This window comes from Hyla sarda, chromosome 3, assembly GCF_029499605.1.
Source record: "Hyla sarda isolate aHylSar1 chromosome 3, aHylSar1.hap1, whole genome shotgun sequence".
Classification (NCBI taxonomy): Eukaryota; Metazoa; Chordata; class Amphibia; order Anura; family Hylidae; genus Hyla; species Hyla sarda.
The window spans coordinates 37,074,799-37,096,079 of record NC_079191.1 but is presented as its reverse complement, the minus strand read 5'-3'; the positions used below and the strand labels follow the sequence as shown (position 1 = coordinate 37,096,079).

Here is a 21,281-nt window from a genome sequence, read left to right as displayed (position 1 = left end):
CTAGAAATAAAATCCCTCAACAGTAACAAAATGGTGTTTTTTTCACCTCATACATTTTTTTTCATTTTTTTTTTCTGTTTCTAAGTAGATTTGGTGGTAAAATGAGTGATGTCCTTACAATGTACAATTGCTTGCACAAAAACAAGCCCTCATGTGGGTCTTCGATTTGAAGCATTTTTGCTCTTAAAGGGCAAGGAGAAAAATATGAAAGTGCAAAAATGAAAAATCTCTGCGTCTTTCAGGGGTTAATAGACATATAAAAACATCACACAACTATATTAGATGTAACCTGTAAAACAAATTTCTTTGATGGGATCAGTGCTCTGAAATTACTTACAATAAACCTGAAGCATCAATTTTGTTTATGATCTTTTGCCACCTCAAACTTTAGATTAAGATATTTTTGGCTGCGGGATAGAAGCTTATCATTACATCAAAGTGTTAAGAAATTAATGTAGAGCAATGATAAGTCCTGTTCATTGGTTAATGCTATGCTATGTAGCTACGTAACCATGCCAGGAAACAAGTCTCGACTGTTCCTCTGTATTCTGTAGAGTCTTGACTGTTTTCTTCCTTGGTTATTACCATATTGTAGATAACATTCATTAATATATCTTTATGGTAAACTAGGTACTAAAGTGGTATTCTACTTTAGATAAACTTATCCCCCTAAGGCCTTCTCTTGCTGAACTGTGACAGCTGAGACAGGGCCCATTTTGAAGAGCACCCAGTGGGGAAAAGCAGCAGCCTCCAGAAGATCACAAAGGTCCACCTGCGATCAGACAGGGGATAAGTTTATCCCACATTGGGCAGGGAATAGAGCGCCCTTAGCTCACCCAGAACCACTTTCCCTGCCTACTTGCGTATCCACCCTAGACAGCGGATCCCCAACTTGACTGCAGTCCCTGTGCCATATAAGGTGCAGGGGTGACAGAAGTCAAAATAATTAACAGAACTTTACAGGGGTCAGGCAAGCAGGTCAAGAACTAACAAACATGTAACCAGGATAATATATAATGGCAGGAATGCAAAGTGGTAACGAACAAGTTATCAGGAAGATATCGTGGTAGGTATATAGAGTGCTGACAGCTTCAGGACCAAGGTAATATGACAGGTATGAGAGAAATGACAAACAGGTTACCAGGAACATATAATGGCAGGTTTACCAGGAATTAAGGAAAGTGAACAGGTAACTTAAGTCAGGACACAAACAAGTAAGAAAACAGGTTCAGATTCAAAGACAAGAAGACATACAACACATAAGGCAAGGAGCAAAGCAGAAAGCAATGGATCAGGACCTATACCGGAGTACGAAACACTACCAAGTCAGAATACAAGTCAAAATACAGGTTCAGGTGACACATACAAACTAGATGGATAAGATCACCGAGGGAATTAATGCTACCTTTAGGCATGCATAAATAGGGAAGGGAAAAGAGGTCTAAAACAGGGGAAAGACACAGGGAAGCTGATAAATGTTTTAGTAAATGTTATAAGGTAATGGAAGAAATTAAGTGGAGCACTCACCAGGTTTTATGCAGGTGCTTCTTTATTGCTTGTCATGGCAAAACAGGGTGAGACATGCAGAGGAGCAGATGGACACGACGCGGGAGTATGGAACTGGCGACGGACCATTGCGCGCCGAAGCGTGCTTTGACGCTCTGGCCTGACATAACGCTTCGGTGCGCAACGGTCCGTCATCAGCTCCATACCCCTGCGTCTTGTCCATCTGCGCCCCTGCATGTCTCACCCCGTTTTGCTGTGACAAGCAATAAAAAAGCACCTGCAGAGAACCTGGTGAGTGCTCCGCTTCATTTATTCCGTTACCATATCATATTTCCTGAGTATCTGTGTGACAGCACCTACAGAGGATTATCAGTGGCTTCTAGGGGCCATGCGGGCACAATCAGTAAACGTAAAAATCTAGTGATGCCGAGTGTTTCTATGTTAACCATTGACTAGTAAATGTTATATTACCCCAGTGCTGGATTTACAGCTATCAATGCTCAGTACTGCAGAATCCATTGTCGTGTGTGCGTGCAATGTATGTGTGGGTCAGGTGCTACCATAGACAGCAGCTAATCCCTAGGAATCCCAATACCGGAGATCAGTTTTTGTCAGAAGCAGAAAACCCCATAAGGCTAGGGGTTGTCACTTTTTTTTTTGTTTATTTTTGTTTTTTATATGATTAAAAAAAATCTTTAATAAATAAAAAAAACACTGTGTACAAGGTTTGCAGCCCAATGGCCCACATTCATCTATCTACCGTGAAACCGGTCTTGTCTGGTTTTGCCAATAACAACCGATTACAGCTCATCTTTTACTTTACCAGAGCTCATTAAGATATGGAAGCTGAGCTGTGATTGGTTGTTATGGGCAAAACCAGACAGATTGATAAATCTGGGCCATCAAGTACGCGAATAATCTGTATAGGAATTTTGTGGATTTATAAATAAAATTTTTTACTATTCCCAAAATTATTTAGTGTCTTTTTTAATGTTTGGTTTTCGATTTTTGACTCACCCAGTACAATGGAATTAAATGGGCACTTGAAATAAGACGCCTTCATTTTTTCCGACAGATTACAAGAGATGCGCAAGACTTCTTACAAGATTAGCGGTCAGTCCTATGTGTATGGATGGATAACAGGCAATGGTAAGTTTTATTCTGATGTTTTCAATTATTTTCCGTTTATTGCGAAATGTGACATTTATCAATTCATAGAAAATCATTGAAAAACCTGGAAAGTTTTATAAAATGAGTCAATTCCTTTTAGGCTAGGCTGTATATACTGTAATGTGGAGCTTTAAATAGACACTATATAGACTCGTAATCCTCTATACCTCTATAGAAGTGTTTCCAGGTTGCCTCCAGCTGTTGCAAAACTTCAACTCTCAACATTCCCGGAAAGCCTGATATGGATTCAGCCCATAGTGCAGTGTGCCCGGCCAAGTGAATGTACTAAAGACTGTAAGTGGTGATGCATTGAGTATCACCTCTGACTGTTTCGTTCACACGGGCGGGTTACCCTCAAGTTCCCCGCTGAGGGTTTGAGTTCCCCGCTGCAGATTTTTTTGCAGTGGAATCTTTGCCGCTGAAAATCTTTAGCAGAGTACATTGACCTTAATAGGGTCTGCTGCAGATTTTCTGCTGAATTAATTCTGCTGCTCAGTACATACAGGAGCAGGGGCTCCTATCTTTGAAAGAAGTCCCTGCTACTCTAGGGTTTGCCTTAATTAAATCACACACAAAAAAAAAAAAAATCAGATTCATACAAATCCCGTTTTTAACATGCTTAGTAACTTTAAAGGACAGTTTAAATTTCTCAACAGTTTATAACAAATTCTGTATGTGAATTTAATCATTCTTTAATACGCTCATATACACACCTATATTATTTACATGGAGAAAGGGAGGCAGTACTATCTGTACCTATATCATTTACATGGAGAAAGGGAGGCAGTTCTATCTGTACCTATATAATTTACATGGAGAAAGGGAGGCAGTACTATCTGTACCTATATTATTTACATGTAGAAAGGGAGGCAGTACTTTCTGTACCTATATCATTTACATGGAGAAAGGGAGGCAGTTCTATCTGTACCTCTATTATTTACATGGAGAAAGGGAGGCAGTACTATCTGTACCTATATTATTTACATGGAGAAAGGGAGGCAGTACTATCTGTACCTATATTATTTACATGGAGAAAGGGAGGCAGTACAATCTGTACCTATATTATTTACATGGAGAAAGGGAGGCAGTACTATCTGTACCTATATCATTTACATAGAGAAAGGGAGGCAGTACTATCTGTACCTATATCATTTACATTGAGAAAGGGAAGCAGTACTATATGTACCTATATAATTTACATGGAGAAAGGGAGGCAGAACTATCTGCACTTATAGAATTTATATGGATAAATAGAGAGGAAATGCTACCTGAGCCTATATTATTTACAACAAGGAACTACTACCTGTGCCTAGATCATACAGTAAGATAGGGGAGAGGACCACTTTTATGGGTACAGATAAGGATGGAATATGTGCCTCCATTATTCTGTAAGAAAAAGGATGTACTCCTTCTCATTGTATGTGATCATCACTTTACACTGACTAACTGCAGAGAAAGTAGTTTTCATGTTGTCCCATGGACTTACTTCAGGACTGCATCTATATTGAGGGTGGGTTGTCCAAATTTGGAGTGCCCACCCTCTATATATACCAAACATTTGCAAGTCAACTTTTAATTATGCCATAACCTTGTATCCACTCAGACAATTGATGTATCATAAATGATAAAGATATGATATATATCTATCTATCTGTGAATTGTCCAAACCAACCCCCCCCCCTCCAAAAATTTATATATATATATATATATATATATATATATATATATATATATATATATATATATATATATATATATATAATAAACCCTAGTGGCAAGTGATTGGCTCCAAAATCAGGTCTGAATGATGTTGTCTTCTGCTTGACCTTGAGGACATGTTGCATTAGGCTATGTTCACATGATTGAATTGCCAAGCGAAATCAGGCAGAAAAATTCTGTTAGGAAATTCCATTGCGTAATATGCCGCGGAAATACCAATTCCGGCCTATGTCAATTTTTTTTTCAGTGGAATCTGCTCAAAAATGCATTGCCGTCTATGGAGATCTAGAATCTGCATTTTCTGCCAGTCTCCGCTACTTGCGGTATGTCCGTCTGTGTTTTCTGGGTGGACATTCCACAAAATTTCCGCCATGTGAACATGGCCTTAGGAGTCCTTTATTCTGCCAGAGCCCCTGTTCAAAAGAAGGTACTCTGGAGGTCCAGTCCAACCCTGCATGCGCTGTAACACACTGGCTCTGCTACATCTGTATATTATTGGCAGAAAATTAATCAGCAAAATACTTATTTATTTATTTATATGGTTTACCAAAATATTAGAAAACTTGCACCAAATTTTCAATTTCGTCTAAGATAAAAAAAAAAATTCTAATAAGAGGGACTTTTCTGCTTGTTAATAATGTTGGAAAAAAGACCGATGGCCGTAGTAAAGTCTCCCCAGGCTTGAGGACACCTACGCTTTCCTGACGTTGTATAGCACGTTAAGCTGCACACAGCATATATCTGACTCCTTGACTGATGATAAATCTATATACGCCCCAGAACAGTGATATGTAAGGGAGTCATTGACCGAGCAGGTGTCAGTACGGCACTTACGTGAGAATGATGGGACTATCTGTAACAGTTGTCAGGGAATAGATAGGGATTAATGGGAGAAAATCCCTGTCTACATCTTATATGAAATGTAATGTTTTACCTTATTGAATTTGTGCTTCTCCCTTAAAGTGTACCCGTCAGATCCAACAAAAAAAATATATTTTTTAATATATCACTCAGTACCTAATCCTGACCATGTACATCTAATTTTTATGTGTCTAGCACCTTTATTTATTTTTTTATTACACTTTTAATTTAGCTCACTAGTCTGAATTCCTGTCAAAGGGAGGGGGAGTGGCCTCACTGTGCAGGTCTCCACCCCCTCCCTCAGTATGCTGTCTGCTCACCTCTCCCCTAGCATTAGCAAAACTACAACTCCCAGCTTGTCCTCACTGACAGTAGCGGGACACAAGCTGATAGTGGGAGGATTTTTCCTCTAGCTGTAAGTCCTGCACTCACATCTGTCAATCAAGGAAGTGTGTCCATGACATAGGTGATGACTCATGGACACAGCAGGACTAGTATGTGTCCAAGCAGGCAGGGGGGGGGGGCAGTAGTTTGACTGGCTTTTTCAGTATGAAATACAGAAAATTTTCTTAGGAAAGCAATTGCAAAACCTATTGGTTATACATGCTTTACAACATATCAAAAGTTTTTGTATCTGACAGTGCCCATTTATATTGTTATTACTGAACGGTGCTGTATGTGACGTGGAGGAGTACGTGTGCTTTAATATATCAGTGCCCCTAGGTCAGTGTTTTCCAAACAGTGTGCCTCCAGTTGCTGCAAAACTACAACTCCCAGCATGCCTGGAGAGCCAAAGGCTCTCCAGGCATGCTGGAAGTTGTAGTTTTGCAACAGCTGGAGGCACATTGTATAGAAAACACTTACCTAGTTGTTCGCAGGTTGATTGTCACTTCAACAGTAATCTGAGTTTGGGATCCATTATGAACCAAAACCACCTTCATTTTCCATTTTAGTATTTTTTTTAATTTTTGTACATTATTATGGGAGCTGCCTTCTTTTCTGAGCTGTTTTGACAGCATTTAGTGATATGCTTTACAGCAGGCCCGATAGACATAAAAAATAGACTGAAGCTGTCCCATTCTCAAAAATTTAAGACAATACTGGCCATTCTCTGTGACCTTTTCCTTTTTTTTTTTTTCTTTATCAAATATCTACGTATTAAAATTTTCATACGTAGAATGAACATTATCCACCCCCCCCCCCCCCCCCAAATAAAAAATAAAAAAGATTCATGAAGAAAAATAGTAATAAACAATACAGGCTCTCCCTCGTACATACAATACAAAAGAAGGCGCATATTTTAAGTGATACTGCTCCACTAAAACAATAAGAGAGCTCCGAAATAATTCCTGCAATGAGAGGTGGGCCGGATTTCACCATAGTGGCACAAGGGAAGTACACCTCTCTACTTCCAGCATAGATTTGGCCTTACTCCATACTTTACATACTAATAAGGTAGTCGGCATTTGGTCTGAAGGCCTTGTAAAAGAACCTTTTTGCAAAATGTGTAGAGGAATCCTTCCTCCATGTTAGACATAAATAATTGTCCTAACTTAGAAAGATCCTCATCCTTCATTGCCAATGTGAGGCCCGACCCAAGCAGGAGGCGTGAATTACTAGCCAATGGTTTACTGCCTTTGCATCCACACCCTGCTGAGCGGGGCTATAAAGAGTTGTTCTCTTGCTGTTGCCTGTTATAGAGATATTTCTTCTAGCAATAGTTCCTAACCTGCATTTATTCTCCTGATCTCTGGTTTTCCTGACCTTTTGCTTGTTCTTTGACTACCCCTATGCCTAGTGTTTTTATATTGCGTAACATTCTGGTTTTGACATTTGGGAGTCCAGAGTTCCACCGAGATGCTGAACAACAAGCCACCCACCACAGGTAATGTTACGCATCTGTAGTCATGTACAGCCTGGTAGTCACTCACACTGACACACTCACTGGCCTCCCGAGTGAATAGTTAATTTTTTTTTCAGTACTCTGCTGCTCAGCATTTGGAACAAACTGTTCTGAACGCTGAAGCCGGCGCCGGGAGCTCGTGATGTCATAGCCCTGCCCCCTCATGATGTCACGCTCCACCCCCTCAATGCAAGTCTATGACGCCCCTATGATGTCACAAGCTCCCGGCGCCAGCTCCATCATTCTGAACAGTTTGTTCCAAACGCTGAGCAGCGGAGTACCCCTGTGTGCATGACTAAGGGGGCGTGCCCCTGAAACGTAGCGCGGTAGGTTTGTACTCATGTCTCTTTCTATCTGACCGAGGTATGAATCCAGTCAATTGAATAAATAAGAATATACAGTTATGTCCATTTTATTGGTGTTAGAAGATTATTCAGTATATCCTACCTGTCTGCAGAATGATACACCTTGATACTGTGATTGAAGTCACTCACACAGACACACTCACCAGCCGAGTCCTGTCACTGAGGTGCCACAGTTGCCTGCACTTGTCCAACTCTCAGGCTCTCCCTGAGTATCTTTGCTCCTGCTACACTCTCTACATAACTCTATCTGATGAATGTGCCACAAGAACATTTTACATTCAACTCTAGTGTTATACTGTTAGTATAGTGAGGGCTGCACAAATGGTATAGCTACTAGCTAGTCAGGAAACACAGGAGTGATCAGGAGTGATTTTTTTTTTCTAACTAGTGACAGGTACGCTTTAAATGGGCACTGTCATGAACCTTTTTTTTTATATGTTGTAGTACTTATGTACTACAATATATCTCTAAAATACATCAATTATTATTTTTTTAAATTAAAATATTGTGTTTTAGATTTGAAAACCGGCCACTAGGGGTCTCCCTCCTAGTGGCCGGCTGCAGCCTGCCATTGACTTCATGACTGAATTCGGACCGATGCCGGCCGGGCACAGCAGTGAGCACAGCAGGTGGGCGATGCTCCTATACTCCTCCTCCCTGGATAACACTACACTGCTAAACAGGGATGAGGAGACCCCGGAGCAGCCTGCCGTGCTATTGGCCACTCATCTATGCGCGCTCCTGACAGGAGCGCAGCATAGACAAGTTAAGGGAAGAAGTCGGCCCCCCACGCAGGCATCAGTGATGTTGTGCCTGCTGGGGAAGTCTGCCTGGTAAGTGAGCACACTACCAGGCAGACAAAATTATATTTCTAAGGGGTAAAAACATTTTTAAAGGCAGGCATGGGGTTAGGGATAGATGGGCAGTAGGCAGGGACAGAATTGTTTTTTTTACATGGTGGGAGCTACTCTTTAAGTGCCAATATCTAGGAATGTCCTTAAATAACCAGGCTACTACAGTATATGGGAATATGTATGTCATGAATATAATTGAATAGATTAGTAGATCGCTATCTAGCTTACAGTCATCATAAATCTGTTGTAATATAGGTCTCTCCTCAGGCGTTTATCTCCATAGAAGCAAAACATACAAAAAAAAAAATCTTGGCCAGATTATAAAGCTGTAAACATTAAAGAGGTCATTCAGCTAAAGGGAGAATTTACATATGTATGCTGAGCAGTGTACACTTGTATCAGGGGTGTGGAAACTTAATAAAAAAACTTCTTGTCCAGGGGACTAAAATGGGACACAATCTACTTGTTCCTTATGACGATCCACTTGCCCTGGTACACAAAATTATTTTAACCAAAATTGTCTGTAAAAAAGGTCTTTATTAGTTTTAGCTTTTGCACTTTCGTTATTTCCTCCTTGCCCTATAATAGCCATAACTCCTATTTTTCCATCTACAGACCCAAATGAGGGCTTGTTTTTTGTGGGACCAATTGTACTTTGTAAGGACACCTTTTATTTTTCTATAAAATATGCTACAAAACAAAGATCAAATTATTTGTGAGGTGAAATTGCTAATTTGTTTATTTTTTTTAATTTTTTACGCCATTCACCTTGTGGTCTGACTTACATGGTATTTTGATACTTTAGGTCGCCCTGATTAGAGATGAGCGAACTTACAGTAAATTCGATTCATCGCGAACTTCTTAGTTCTCACTTCGGCAGTTGATGACTTATCCTGCATAAATTAGTTCAGCTTTCAGGTGCTCTGGTGGGCTGGAAAAGGTGGAGACTCTTTCCTAGGAATGAATCCACCTTTTCCAGCCCACCGGAGCACCTGAAAGCTGAACTAATTAACGCATGCTAAAGTCAGCAACTGCCGAGCCGAGAAGTTTGTGACAAATCGAATTTACTGTAAGTTCGCTCATCTCTAGCCCTGATTTACAGAAATACCAAATTTGTCATCAGCCACAGTCGGATAGGTGTACGTCACAGCTGGCAGGTGTGCATGCACATTGGACTGCTGTGTCATACTACACAGTGGTCCCAGTGCTGACAGGGGGGATAAAAGTGGCGGCGGGGATTTGCGAACCCCAGGCCACACCTATCCAAATGTGGCTGACCACAGAAGAAGAAAATGTATTAAAGGTTGGGAAATGAAGCAAAAAATACAATAAAGGTTTGGCTGCATTTAGTTGCTAATCATCAGTGCTGACATGGTAGCAGTCTGTGGGGTTATAAATTGATGACAGATTTTCTGACCCCTATAACATTTTTATTTTTCCTCATACTGGACTGTATGAGGGCTAATTTTTTGTGCCGTAATCTGCTATTTTTATCGGTACAATCTTGGTATTGATCTGACTTTTTGATCACTTTTTACTATTTTATCTGGATATGATGTTATAAAAAACGCAATTCTGTGGTTTGGTATTTTTTTTTTATATTAACGCCATTTACCTTACGGGATATTTAATGTTATATTTTAATAGTTGGGATAGTGACACACGTGCCTTTACCAAATTTGTTTATTTTTATATTATGTTTACATGTTTTTTGTATGGAAAAATGGGAAGGGGGGTGATGTGAATTTTTGGAAGGGGGTTAATGTGTTTTTTTTTTACTTTTATTAACCTTTTTTTTATTTTTTACACTGTATTAGTCCCTTAGGGGACTTTTGGAAGAATCATTAGATTCCTCCTGTTAGTGTGTTCCGGTGTTTGGGCGGCCCAAACACAGGAACACACTAGCAGGATGCTGCTAAATTATTGTTGTAGACCTGAGGAAGGCATGAGAACATGCCGAAACGCGTTGTCCAGTTGTACCCTTTATGTGCGAATAAAATAAAAGAATCATGTGAATCCATTTGGCATCCTGACTCTTTTACACAGTAGCGCTTGGGAGACAGAACCCCCGCATTTTCTGTGCTTCTATTCCTTTATTGTCTTTTCCGTGACCCCTTCTTGGAGACAACGGACAAGGGGGCACCATGCAGCAAGCTGAAACAGCCCACCACACACCAAGACAGAGTCGTGCTTTACCCAACGCACAACTCCTGGAGGTCAGTGCCACCGCACAGGTGTGGTGGTGGTTTTTTCCTTCTCTTTTCTCTTGAACCATCAAATATCGAATTGACTACGCCAGAGAGCGCCCCGCATCGTTTTTTTTTTCTTCCATCCTTCTCTAGATTGCTCATACAGATCAGTGCTGTGCTATTGAACTCAATTGATCAGTGTGATCTGTGCTCATCAGGCAGGCTCAATCAAATACAGATCCACGGCAGCCTCCGGCTCCCTCCATGGTGGAGCAGCCCCCCACTGGACCACCAGGGATGGTAAAAAGGTCCTTTAGATGCCACTGTATATAATGTGAGGGGTGGACTCACTTATAGGAGATACTGTATATATAATGTGAGGGGTGGACTCACTTATGGGAGATACTGTATATAATGGGAGGGGTGGACTCACTTATAGAAGATACTGTATATATAATGTGAGGGGTGGACTCACTTATGGGAGATACTGTATATATAATGTGAGGGGTGGACTCACTTATGGGAGATACTGTATATATAATGTGAGGGGTGGACTCACTTATGGGAGATACTGTATATATAATGTGAGGGGTGGACTCACTGTGATGTCCCAGTACAGGACATGGTCCTGTACTATCCTTAGGCCCTGTCAGGTTGAGTCCCACAGGTCTTCTGCTCTATCTATACACTAGGAGACTGTCTAGGCATTAAAGTGATATACACAACATTATGGAACAACAGGGGGAGACCATGCAGGGAAGCCCCCAGGTCCTGTACTGGGACATTACAAACCCCCCTACTTAACATAAGTCGTCCTCGGCGTAGGTTCTGTCAGGGTTGAGGAACGAAGTGGCCGCGGGGCCAGATGCAGTCCTGAGGCGATGGGCTCCGCACCGCTTACTTCCCTGGTCTTCACCAAAATGGCAACCTACCGAAAGGATCTCATCTGCGGGGCCTGGGACCCGAAGCGACTGAGCGGTGTACCCTCTTCGTCCTTTAAACTTCCACGTGGGAATGAATACAGCGATTTGATCTCCACTCCCGGGGGCGGGACGCTGGCTCTGGCGGGAACTTATGGCGCGCTTCTCTACCATCAAGTTAACCTGGTACAGCAGACCTTTTGGTACGCAACATGGCCTCCGGCCTGACTTTGCACATAGTTGAATAAATTTTTTGGGGAATATGATATGTCAAAAAGCAGCAATTTTGGCCTTTTTTTTTTTAAATTAAGTTTACATTGCATTTTGATAGTTTGCACATTTACGCATGCTTCGATACCAAATATGTTTATTAATTATTATTTTTACGGGGTAAAATGGGAAAAACTGACATTTTACCTTTTTATTGGGGGAGGGGATTTAAAAAAAAAATACTTTTTATTTTTTACATATTTTTTTTACACTTTTTATGTCCCCATAGGGGACTATCTATAGCAATCATTTGATTGCTAATATTGTTCTGTGCTATGCATAGGGCATAGCACTATCAGTGTTATCAGCGATCTTCTGCTCTGGTCTGCTCGATCTCAGAACAGAGCAGAAGACCCCGGAAGACAGACAGAGGCAGGTGAGGGGACCTCCGTCCGTCATTACAGATGATTGGATCCTTGCAGCAGCGCTGCGGGCAATCCGATCATCCATTTTAAGTGCCGCACTGCCGCGATCTGAGGGGTTAATGTCGGACATCGGCATGATCCCTAATGTCCGCCATTACCAGGAGGTCCCTGGCTGCTGACATGTCAGGAACTGTCCAGAGCAGGAGAAAATCCCCATAGCAAACATATGCTGCTCTGGACAGTTCCTAAAATGGACAGAGGTGTCACCAGAGAGCACTGTGGTTGTGACAGAAAGGAAATCCCAAAAGAAAAGAATTTCCTCTGTAGTATACAGCCACTAATAAGTACTGGAATGATTAAGAATGTTTAATAGAAGTAATTTACAACTCTGTTTAACTTTCTGGCACCAGTTAATTTAAAAAAAAAAAAAAAAGTTTTCCACCGGAGTACCCCTTTAAGGGGAACCTGATATAACTTTCATGCTGCTTGACCCAGGAGTCATCAAGGTGGTCCTCAATCAAAGTAAATGTGGATTACCCTGATGACCCCATGCCAGTCTTGTGTAGAACGGAAAGTATGGCTTTGACAAGTCTTTTCCTATTAGATAGGTGACCCTGCACACCTTTTTGCTGTTCTCTCATCACTCACGCTCCACATTCTTTCACTTGAACGTTCCCTCCTAACAATCTCGCTCTGGCGTCTTTCAGCAGTTTTACTCGCGAGGTGGAGGATCCTTATTTGCTGTTTAATGGAATTCCTCTGTTGGTTGCGCAGCGACGCCACACCTTGTGCTAATGTGTAGTGAAAGCTAATAAAATATTAATATCAATTACTTGTGTTATTAAGTCTCCTCTAGGTGCCTGAGGGGACAGCATCGCTACACGTGTGGCGCAGCATTAGATTTAATAATTTTCCAATTTGCCTAAATTATTAAATAGCGCTAAATTATTAAAGTCGGGGGGGGGGGGGGTGTTATTAAATATGTACATCTGTATTTTAAAAACGTAGATAAGAGACATTTGCTTAATTAAATGGAAAAACAAATGCATGACGGAGAGACCGACAAGTAACCAGAGGTGATAGATAAATGGTTGAGGTAATGTCTACGTTACATGTGTAGCCTGTGTACGTAGAATAGTGTGTCCCAACCAAGGTGTCCGTAATTTGGCGTCAGAGTCTTTATTGCCCTCGTGCCTAGTCCAGGATCCAGCAGTATACCTTCGGTTGGTTTAGGCTAAACCACTCCCTGGCATCAAGAATACAAGGGGTTAATGCCATCTGCCCCTAGGGTAACAACATCTGCCCTCATCACACCCCACTACCACAATCACCTTCACCAGGCTCTGTTGCGCGGTCCTTCCGTAAATTCAGCCATCGGCCACACTTGACCTATTTTATTGGAACATACCGTGTTTCTCCGAAAATAAGAACGGGTCTTATGTTAATTTTAGTCACAAAAAACACACTAGGGCTTATTTTAAGGGTAGGTCTTATTTATTTACGGTATGTACATTGAACAACATACATTGCCGACCAACGTCTGCACCCCACATCGGGGGACTAATCGCACCGTATGTCACCCACGAGCGCTGCTTCTCCCCCACCCCCTGCCAAATAATTATCAGCTGCTGCGCTGTACTTTGTATTCCTGTGCCCAGGCTGCATATATTAAAAATCAAACTTTAACTTACCTCCGTCCTCCGTTCCCCCGTTGCTAAGGAACCGGCCTAATGGTCCCTCTGCTGTTCTTGCTGCTTCCTGGGGATGGGAACGTCAAAGAGCCTTCAGCCTATCACCGGCCGCAGCGATGCCCACCTCTGCCGATGATAGGCTGAGCCCACTGTCATGTAAGAAGCCGGCCGGCTCCTTACATGACAATGCGCTCAGCCTATCATCGGCCGAGGCGGGACATCGTTGCGGCCGGTGATAGGCTGAAGGCTCTAAGACGTCCCAACACCAGGAAGCAGCAAGAGCAGCAGAGAACAGTGAGGCCGGTTCCTTAGCAACGGGGGAACGGAGGACGAAGGTAAGTTAAAGTTTGTTTTTTAATATTTGCAGCCCGGGCATTGCCTAGGTCTTATTTTCAGGGTAGGGTGTATTTTCGGGGAAACATGAGGTGTAGAATGAGGTGTGTCTACAGCATGCTGACTTGTGTTAAACAATACCACAGGCAGAGTAGCAGTCAGGGAATGAATAGCAGGTGCTGCAACCTTACTGACTGTGCGATAGTCTGCTGTGAAATAAGATGTTATACAACAGTGTAGAACCTGGCAGGAGTGCTGTGATGAAGAGCTGAGGGAAAAAAAATGCATTCTGGAAATTGTAGAACTGAGCAACGGCTCAACCAGGAACTACAGGACTAAGACCCCCAAAACAAATGGATTTTTGGTGGTATCAGAACTGAGGCAGACAGGTAAGCAATACTATATGCTTCTGCAACATTTTTCCTTTATCTTTCATGATGTCAGGGTACCCCCTTTTATCATTACAACCTCCTCTGTCAGAGAGTTCCTAGTCTCACTGCTCTTACAGTAAAGAATCCTCATCTATGATGATGCCAAAACCTTCATTTTTTTGGACATAGAGCAGGGGTCTCAAACTCCCGGCCCGCGGAACGAAAGTTTGTGGCCCGCACCAGTTATGTGTAATTTGTATTGCCCGATGTATTGCCGTGTAATTTGTATGGCCCGCACCAGTTATGTGTAATTTGTATTGCGCCGGGCAGGTAACTTCTTCAGACATTTAGCTAAATGCCGGTGTCACGATTCGGCTTACGGGTTGTGGATCCGCTGTGTCAGCGAGGGATTGGCGTGGACCGTGCTAGTGGACCGGTTCTAAGAGGCTACTGGTTTTCACCAGAGCCCGCCGCAAAGCGGGATGGTCTTGCTGCGGCAGTAGCAACCAGGTCGTATCCACTAGCAACGGCTCTACCTCGCTGACTGCTGAGAAGGCGTGGGACAGAAGGACAAGGCAGAGGCAAGGTCAGACGTAGCAGAAGGTCGGGGGCAGGCGGCAAGGTTCGTAGTCAGGATGGATAGCAGAAGTTCAGGTACACAGGCTTTGGACACACTAAACGCTTTCACTGGCACAAGGCAACAAGATCCGGCAAGGAAGTGCATGGGAGGAGATCAGATATAGCCAGGGAGCAGGTGGAAGCCAATTAAGCTAATTGGGCCAGGCACCAATCATTGGTGCACTGGCCCTTTAAGTCTCAGAGAGCTGGCGCGCGCGCGCCCTAGAGAGCGGAGCCGCGCGCGCCAGCACATGACAGCAGGGGACCGGGACGGGTAAGTGACCTGGGATGCGATTCGCGAGCGGGCGCGTCCCGCTGTGCGAATCGCATCCCCAACGGCCATGACAGTGCAGCGCTCCCGGTCAGCGGGACTGACCGGGGCGCTGCAGGGAAAAAGACGCCGTGAGCGCTCCGGGGAGGAGCGGGACCCGGAGCGCTAGGCGTAACAGTACCCCCCCCCTTAGGTCTCCCCTTTTTTTTGTCCGGTGACTGCCTCCCCTGGGATGAGGACACCGGGAAGGAATGGATGGTTTCCTCAATGGCAGGCAGTACAGCAGGAGTAGGAATGGGGAGGGAGGGCAGAGGGTGAAGCTTGGCACGGGGCAGGGAGACACAAGGACGGGAGCCATGAGGGGACACAGAGGCTTGCCTGATGGGACTGGGAGGGGGGGAGAGGCACTTCCTGTGGCAGGCAGAGTCCCAGTTCTTGATCTCCCCGGTGGTCCAATCAAGGGTGGGGGAATGAAGCCGGAGCCATGGCAGACCGAGGAGGACCTCAGAGGTACAGTTGGGGAGAATGAAGAACTCAATCCTTTCGTGGTGGGGTCCGATAGACATCAGGAGGGGTTCTGTGCGGTAATGCACGGTGCAATCCAATCTGGCTCCGTTGACCGCGGAAATGTAGAGCGGTTTGAAGAGACGGGTCACCGGGATGCGGAATTTATTAACAAAGGTCTCCAAAATAAAATTTCCAGAGGCACCAGAGTCCAAGCAGGCCACGGCTGAGAAGGAGGAGTTGGCTGAAGAAGAAATCCGCACGGGCACCGTGAGACGTGGAGGAGCAGACTTGGAACCAAGAGACGCCACACCGACGTGAGCTGGGTGCGTGCGTGGAGGACGGATAGGGCAATCCACCAAGAAATGCTCGGCACTGGCACAGTAAAGACAGAGATTTTCTTCCCTACGGCGATTCCTCTCTTCCTGGGTCAGGCGAGACCTGTCCACTTGCATGGCCTCCTCGGCGGGAGGCCCAGGCGTAGATTGCAACGGATACTGTGGGAGAGGTGCCCAGAGATCTAAGTCTTTTTCCTGGCGGAGCTCTTGGTGTCGCTCAGAAAAACGCATGTCAATGCGGGTAGCTAAATGGATGAGTTCTTGCAGATTGGCAGGAATCTCTCGTGCGGCCAGCACATCCTTGATGCGACTGGATAGGCCTTTTTAAAAGGTCGCGCAGAGAGCCTCGTTATTCCATGATAACTCGGAAGCAAGAGTACGAAATTGGATGGCGTACTCGCCCACTGAAGAATTACCCTGGACCAGGTTCAGCAGGGCAGTCTCGGCAGAAGAAGCTCGGGCTGGCTCCTCGAAGACACTCCGGAGTTCAGCGAAGAAGGCCTGGACTGTGGCTGTGGCAGGATCATTGCGGTCCCAGAGCGGTGTGGCCCAAGACAAGGCCTTTCCTGAAAGAAGGCTTACTACGAACGCCACCTTAGACCGTTCTGAAGGAAACAAGTCCGACAACATCTCCATATGCAGGGAACACTGAGACAAAAATCCACGGCAGAGTTTAGAGTCCCCATCAAATTTGTCCGGCAGGGACAAGCGGAGGTTAGGAGCGGCCACTCGCTGCGGAGGAGGTGCAGGAGCTGGCGGAGGAGATGGTTGCTGCTGTAGCAGAGGCAGAAGTTGCTGTAACATGGCGGTCAACTGCGACAGCTGCTGTCCTTGTTGGGCAATCTGCTGCGATTGCTGAGCGACCACCGTGGGAAGATCAGCGAGACTTGGCAGCGGCACCTCAGCGGGATCCATGGCCGGATCTACTGTCACGATTCGGCTTACGGGTTGTGGATCCGCTGTGTCAGCGAGGGATTGGCGTGGACCGTGCTAGTGGACCGGTTCTAAGAGGCTACTGGTTTTCACCAGAGCCCGTCGCAAAGCGGGATGGTCTTGCTGCGGCAGTAGCAACCAGGTCGTATCCACTAGCAACGGCTCTACCTCACTGACTGCTGAGAAGGCGTGGGACAGAAGGACTAGGCAGAGGCAAGGTCAGACGTAGCAGAAGGTCGGGGGCAGGCGGCAAGGTTCGTAGTCAGGATGGATAGCAGAAGTTCAGGTACACAGGCTTTGGACACACTAAACGCTTTCACTGGCACAAGGCAACAAGATCCGGCAAGGAAGTGCATGGGAGGAGATCAGATATAGCCAGGGAGCAGGTGGAAGCCAATTAAGCTAATTGGGCCAGGCACCAATCATTGGTGCACTGGCCCTTTAAGTCTCAGAGAGCTGGCGCGCGCGCGCCCTAGAGAGCGGAGCCGCACGCGCCAGCACATGACAGCAGGGGACCGGGACGGGTAAGTGACCTGGGATGCGATTCGCGAGCGGGCGCGTCCCGCTGTGCGAATCGCATCCCCAACGGCCATGACAGTGCAGCTGTCACGATGCCGGCTGGCAGGTAGTGGACCCTCTGTGCCAGAGAGGGATTGGCGTGGACCGTGCTAGTGGACCGGTTCTAAGCCACTACTGGTTTTCACCAGAGCCCGCCGCAAAGCGGGATGGTCTTGCTGCGGCGGTAGTGACCAGGTCGTATCCACTAGCAACGGCTCACCTCTCTGGCTGCTGAAGATAGGCGCGGTACAAGGGAGTAGGCAGAAGCAAGGTCGGACGTAGCAGAAGGTCGGGGCAGGCAGCAAGGATCGTAGTCAGGGGCAACGGCAGAAGGTCTGGAAACACAGGCAAGGAACACACAAGGAACGCTTTCACTGGCACTAAGGCAACAAGATCCGGCAAGGGAGTGCAAGGGAAGTGAGGTAATATAGGGAAGTGCACAGGTGAAAACCCTAATTGGAACCACTGCGCCAATCAGCGGCGCAGTGGCCCTTTAAATCGCAGAGACCCGGCGCGCGCGCGCCCTAGGGAGCGGGGCCGCGCGCGCCGGGACAGAACAGACGGGGAGCGAGTCAGGTAGGGGAGCCGGGGTGCGCATCGCGAGCGGGCGCTACCCGCATCGCGAATCGCATCCCGGCTGGCAGCAGGATCGCAGCGCCCCGGGTCAGAGGACGTGACCGGAGCGCTGCAGCGGAGGGAGTGAAGCGAGCGCTCCGGGGAGGAGCGGGGACCCGGAGCGCTCGGCGTAACAGTACCCCCCCCCCTTGGGTCTCCCCCTCTTCTTGGAGCCTGAGAACCTGAGGAGCAGACTTTTGTCAAGGATGTTGTCCTCAGGTTCCCAGGATCTCTCTTCAGGACCACAACCCTCCCAGTCTACTAAAAAAAATTTTTTCCCTCTGACCTTTTTGGCAGCCAAAATTTCCTTGACCGAGAAGACGTCCGAGGAGCCGGAAACAGGAGTGGGAGGAACAGATTTGGGAGAAAAACGGTTGAGGATGAGTGGTTTGAGAAGAGAGACGTGAAAGGCATTAGGGATACGAAGAGAAGGAGGAAGAAGAAGTTTATAAGAGACAGGATTAATTTGACACAAAATTTTGAAAGGACCAAGATAGCGTGGTCCCAACTTGTAGCTAGGGACACGGAAGCGGACATATTTAGCGGAGAGCCATACCTTGTCTCCAGGGGAAAAAACGGGGGGAGCTCTTCTTTTCTTATCCGCGAACCTCTTCATGCGTGAAGAAGCCTGTAAGAGAGAATTTTGGGTCTCTCTCCATATAATGGAAAGGTCACGAGAAATTTCATCCACAGCGGGCAGACCAGAGGGCAAGGGGGTAGGGAGGGGGGGAAGAGGGTGACGGCCGTACACCACGAAAAATGGGGATTTGGAGGAAGATTCAGAGACCCTGAAGTTATACGAAAATTCGGCCCATGGAAGGAGATCTGCCCAGTCATCCTGGCGGGAGGAAACAAAATGTCGCAAATAATCACCCAGGATCTGGTTAATTCTTTCTACTTGTCCATTGGACTGGGGATGATATGCAGAGGAAAAATTTAATTTAATCTTGAGTTGTTTACAGAGAGCCCTCCAGAATTTAGACACGAATTGGACCCCTCTATCCGAGACAATCTGCGTAGGCAACCCGTGAAGACGAAAAATGTGTACAAAAAATTGTTTAGCCAACTGAGGCGCAGAAGGAAGACCAGGAAGAGGGATGAAATGTGCCATTTTGGAGAATCGATCAACGACCACCCAAATAACGGTGTTGCCACGGGAAGGGGGTAAATCAGTAATAAAATCCATACCAATCAGAGACCAAGGCTGTTCGGGGACAGGCAGAGGATGAAGAAAACCAGCGGGCTTCTGGCGAGGAGTCTTATCCCGGGCACAGATAGTGCAGGCTCGCACAAAGTCCCCAACATCCGTCTCCAGAGTCGGCCACCAATAGAATCGGGAGATGAGTTGCACAGATTTCTTGATGCCCGCATGACCTGCGAGATGGGAGGAGTGACCCCATTTGAGGATTCCGAGGCGTTGGCGTGGAGAAACAAAGGTCTTTCCTGGAGGAGTCTGCCTGATGGAGGCAGGAGAAGTGGAGATCAGGCAGTCAGGTGGAATGATGTGTTGCGGAGGGAGATCAACTTCTGAGGCATCCGAGGAACGAGAGAGAGCATCGGCCCTAATGTTCTTATCGGCAGGACGAAAGTGAATCTCAAAATTAAATCGGGCAAAGAACAGAGACCACCGGGCCTGGCGAGGATTTAGCCGTTGGGCCGACTGGAGGTAGGAGAGGTTCTTGTGGTCGGTGTAGATAATAACAGGAAATCTTGATCCCTCCAGCAGATGCCTCCATTCCTCAAGTGCTAATTTAATGGCTAGAAGCTCTCGATCCCCGATGGAGTAGTTCCTCTCCGCTGGAGAGAAGGTCCTAGAGAAAAAACCACAAGTGACAGCATGCCCGGAAGGATTTTTTTGTAGAAGAACAGCTCCAGCTCCTACTGAGGAGGCATCAACCTCCAATAGGAAGGGTTTGGAAGGGTCAGGTCTGGAGAGCACGGGAGCCGAAGAAAAGGCAGACTTGAGTCGTTTAAAGGAGTCTTCTGCTTGAGGAGGCCAGGACTTGGGATCAGCATTTTTCTTGGTTAAAGCCACGATAGGAGCCACAATGGTAGAAAAATGTGGAATAAATTGCCTGTAATAATTGGCGAACCCCAAAAAGCGTTGGATAGCACGGAGTCCGGAGGGGCGTGGCCAATTTAAGACGGCAGAGAGTTTGTCTGGATCCATCTGTAGTCCCTGGCCAGAGACCAAATATCCTAGAAAAGGAAGAGATTGGCATTCAAACAGACATTTCTCAATTTTGGCATAGAGTTGGTTGTCACGAAGTCTCTGAAGAACCATACGGACATGCTGGCGGTGTTCTTCTAGATTGGCAGAAAAAATTAGGATATCGTCCAGATATACCACAACACAGGAGTATAACAGATCACGAAAAATTTCATTGACAAAGTCTTGGAAGACGGCAGGGGCATTGCACAGTCCAAAGGGCATGACCAGATACTCAAAGTGTCCATCTCTGGTGTTAAATGCCGTTTTCCACTCGTCCCCCTCTCTGATGCGGATGAGGTTATAGGCGCCTCTTAAGTCCAATTTAGTGAAGATGTGGGCACCTTGGAGGCGATCAAAGAGTTCAGAGATGAGGGGTAAGGGGTAGCGGTTCTTAACCGTGATTTTATTAAGACCGCGGTAGTCAATGCAAGGACGTAGGGAGCCATCTTTTTTGGACACAAAGAAAAATCCGGCTCCGGCAGGAGAGGAGGATTTACGGATAAAGCCCTTTTTTAGATTCTCCTGGACGTATTCGGACATGGCAAGAGTCTCTGGGGCAGAGAGAGGATAAATTCTGCCCCGGGGTGGAGTAGTACCCGGGAGGAGGTCGATAGGGCAATCATAAGGCCTGTGAGGAGGTAGAGTCTCAGCTTGTTTTTTGCAGAAAACATCCGCGAAGTCCATATAGGCCTTAGGGAGACCGGTTACTGGAGGA

The 21,281-nt window shown here is 45.7% G+C and overlaps 1 protein-coding gene across 2 annotated transcripts in view; it reads left to right on the top strand.

Annotated features, from left to right (window-relative positions):
• Positions 1 to 21,281, top strand: part of ALKAL2 (ALK and LTK ligand 2) — a 100,412-nt gene that overhangs the window by 58,387 nt on the left and 20,744 nt on the right. For both annotated transcript variants that reach the window (XM_056564071.1, XM_056564072.1), the window contains one exon: positions 2,582 to 2,655. In XM_056564071.1, the coding sequence (XP_056420046.1) occupies positions 2,582 to 2,646 (65 nt within the window). In that variant the 3' untranslated portion in view covers positions 2,647 to 2,655. The remainder of the gene's footprint in view (positions 1 to 2,581; positions 2,656 to 21,281) is intronic.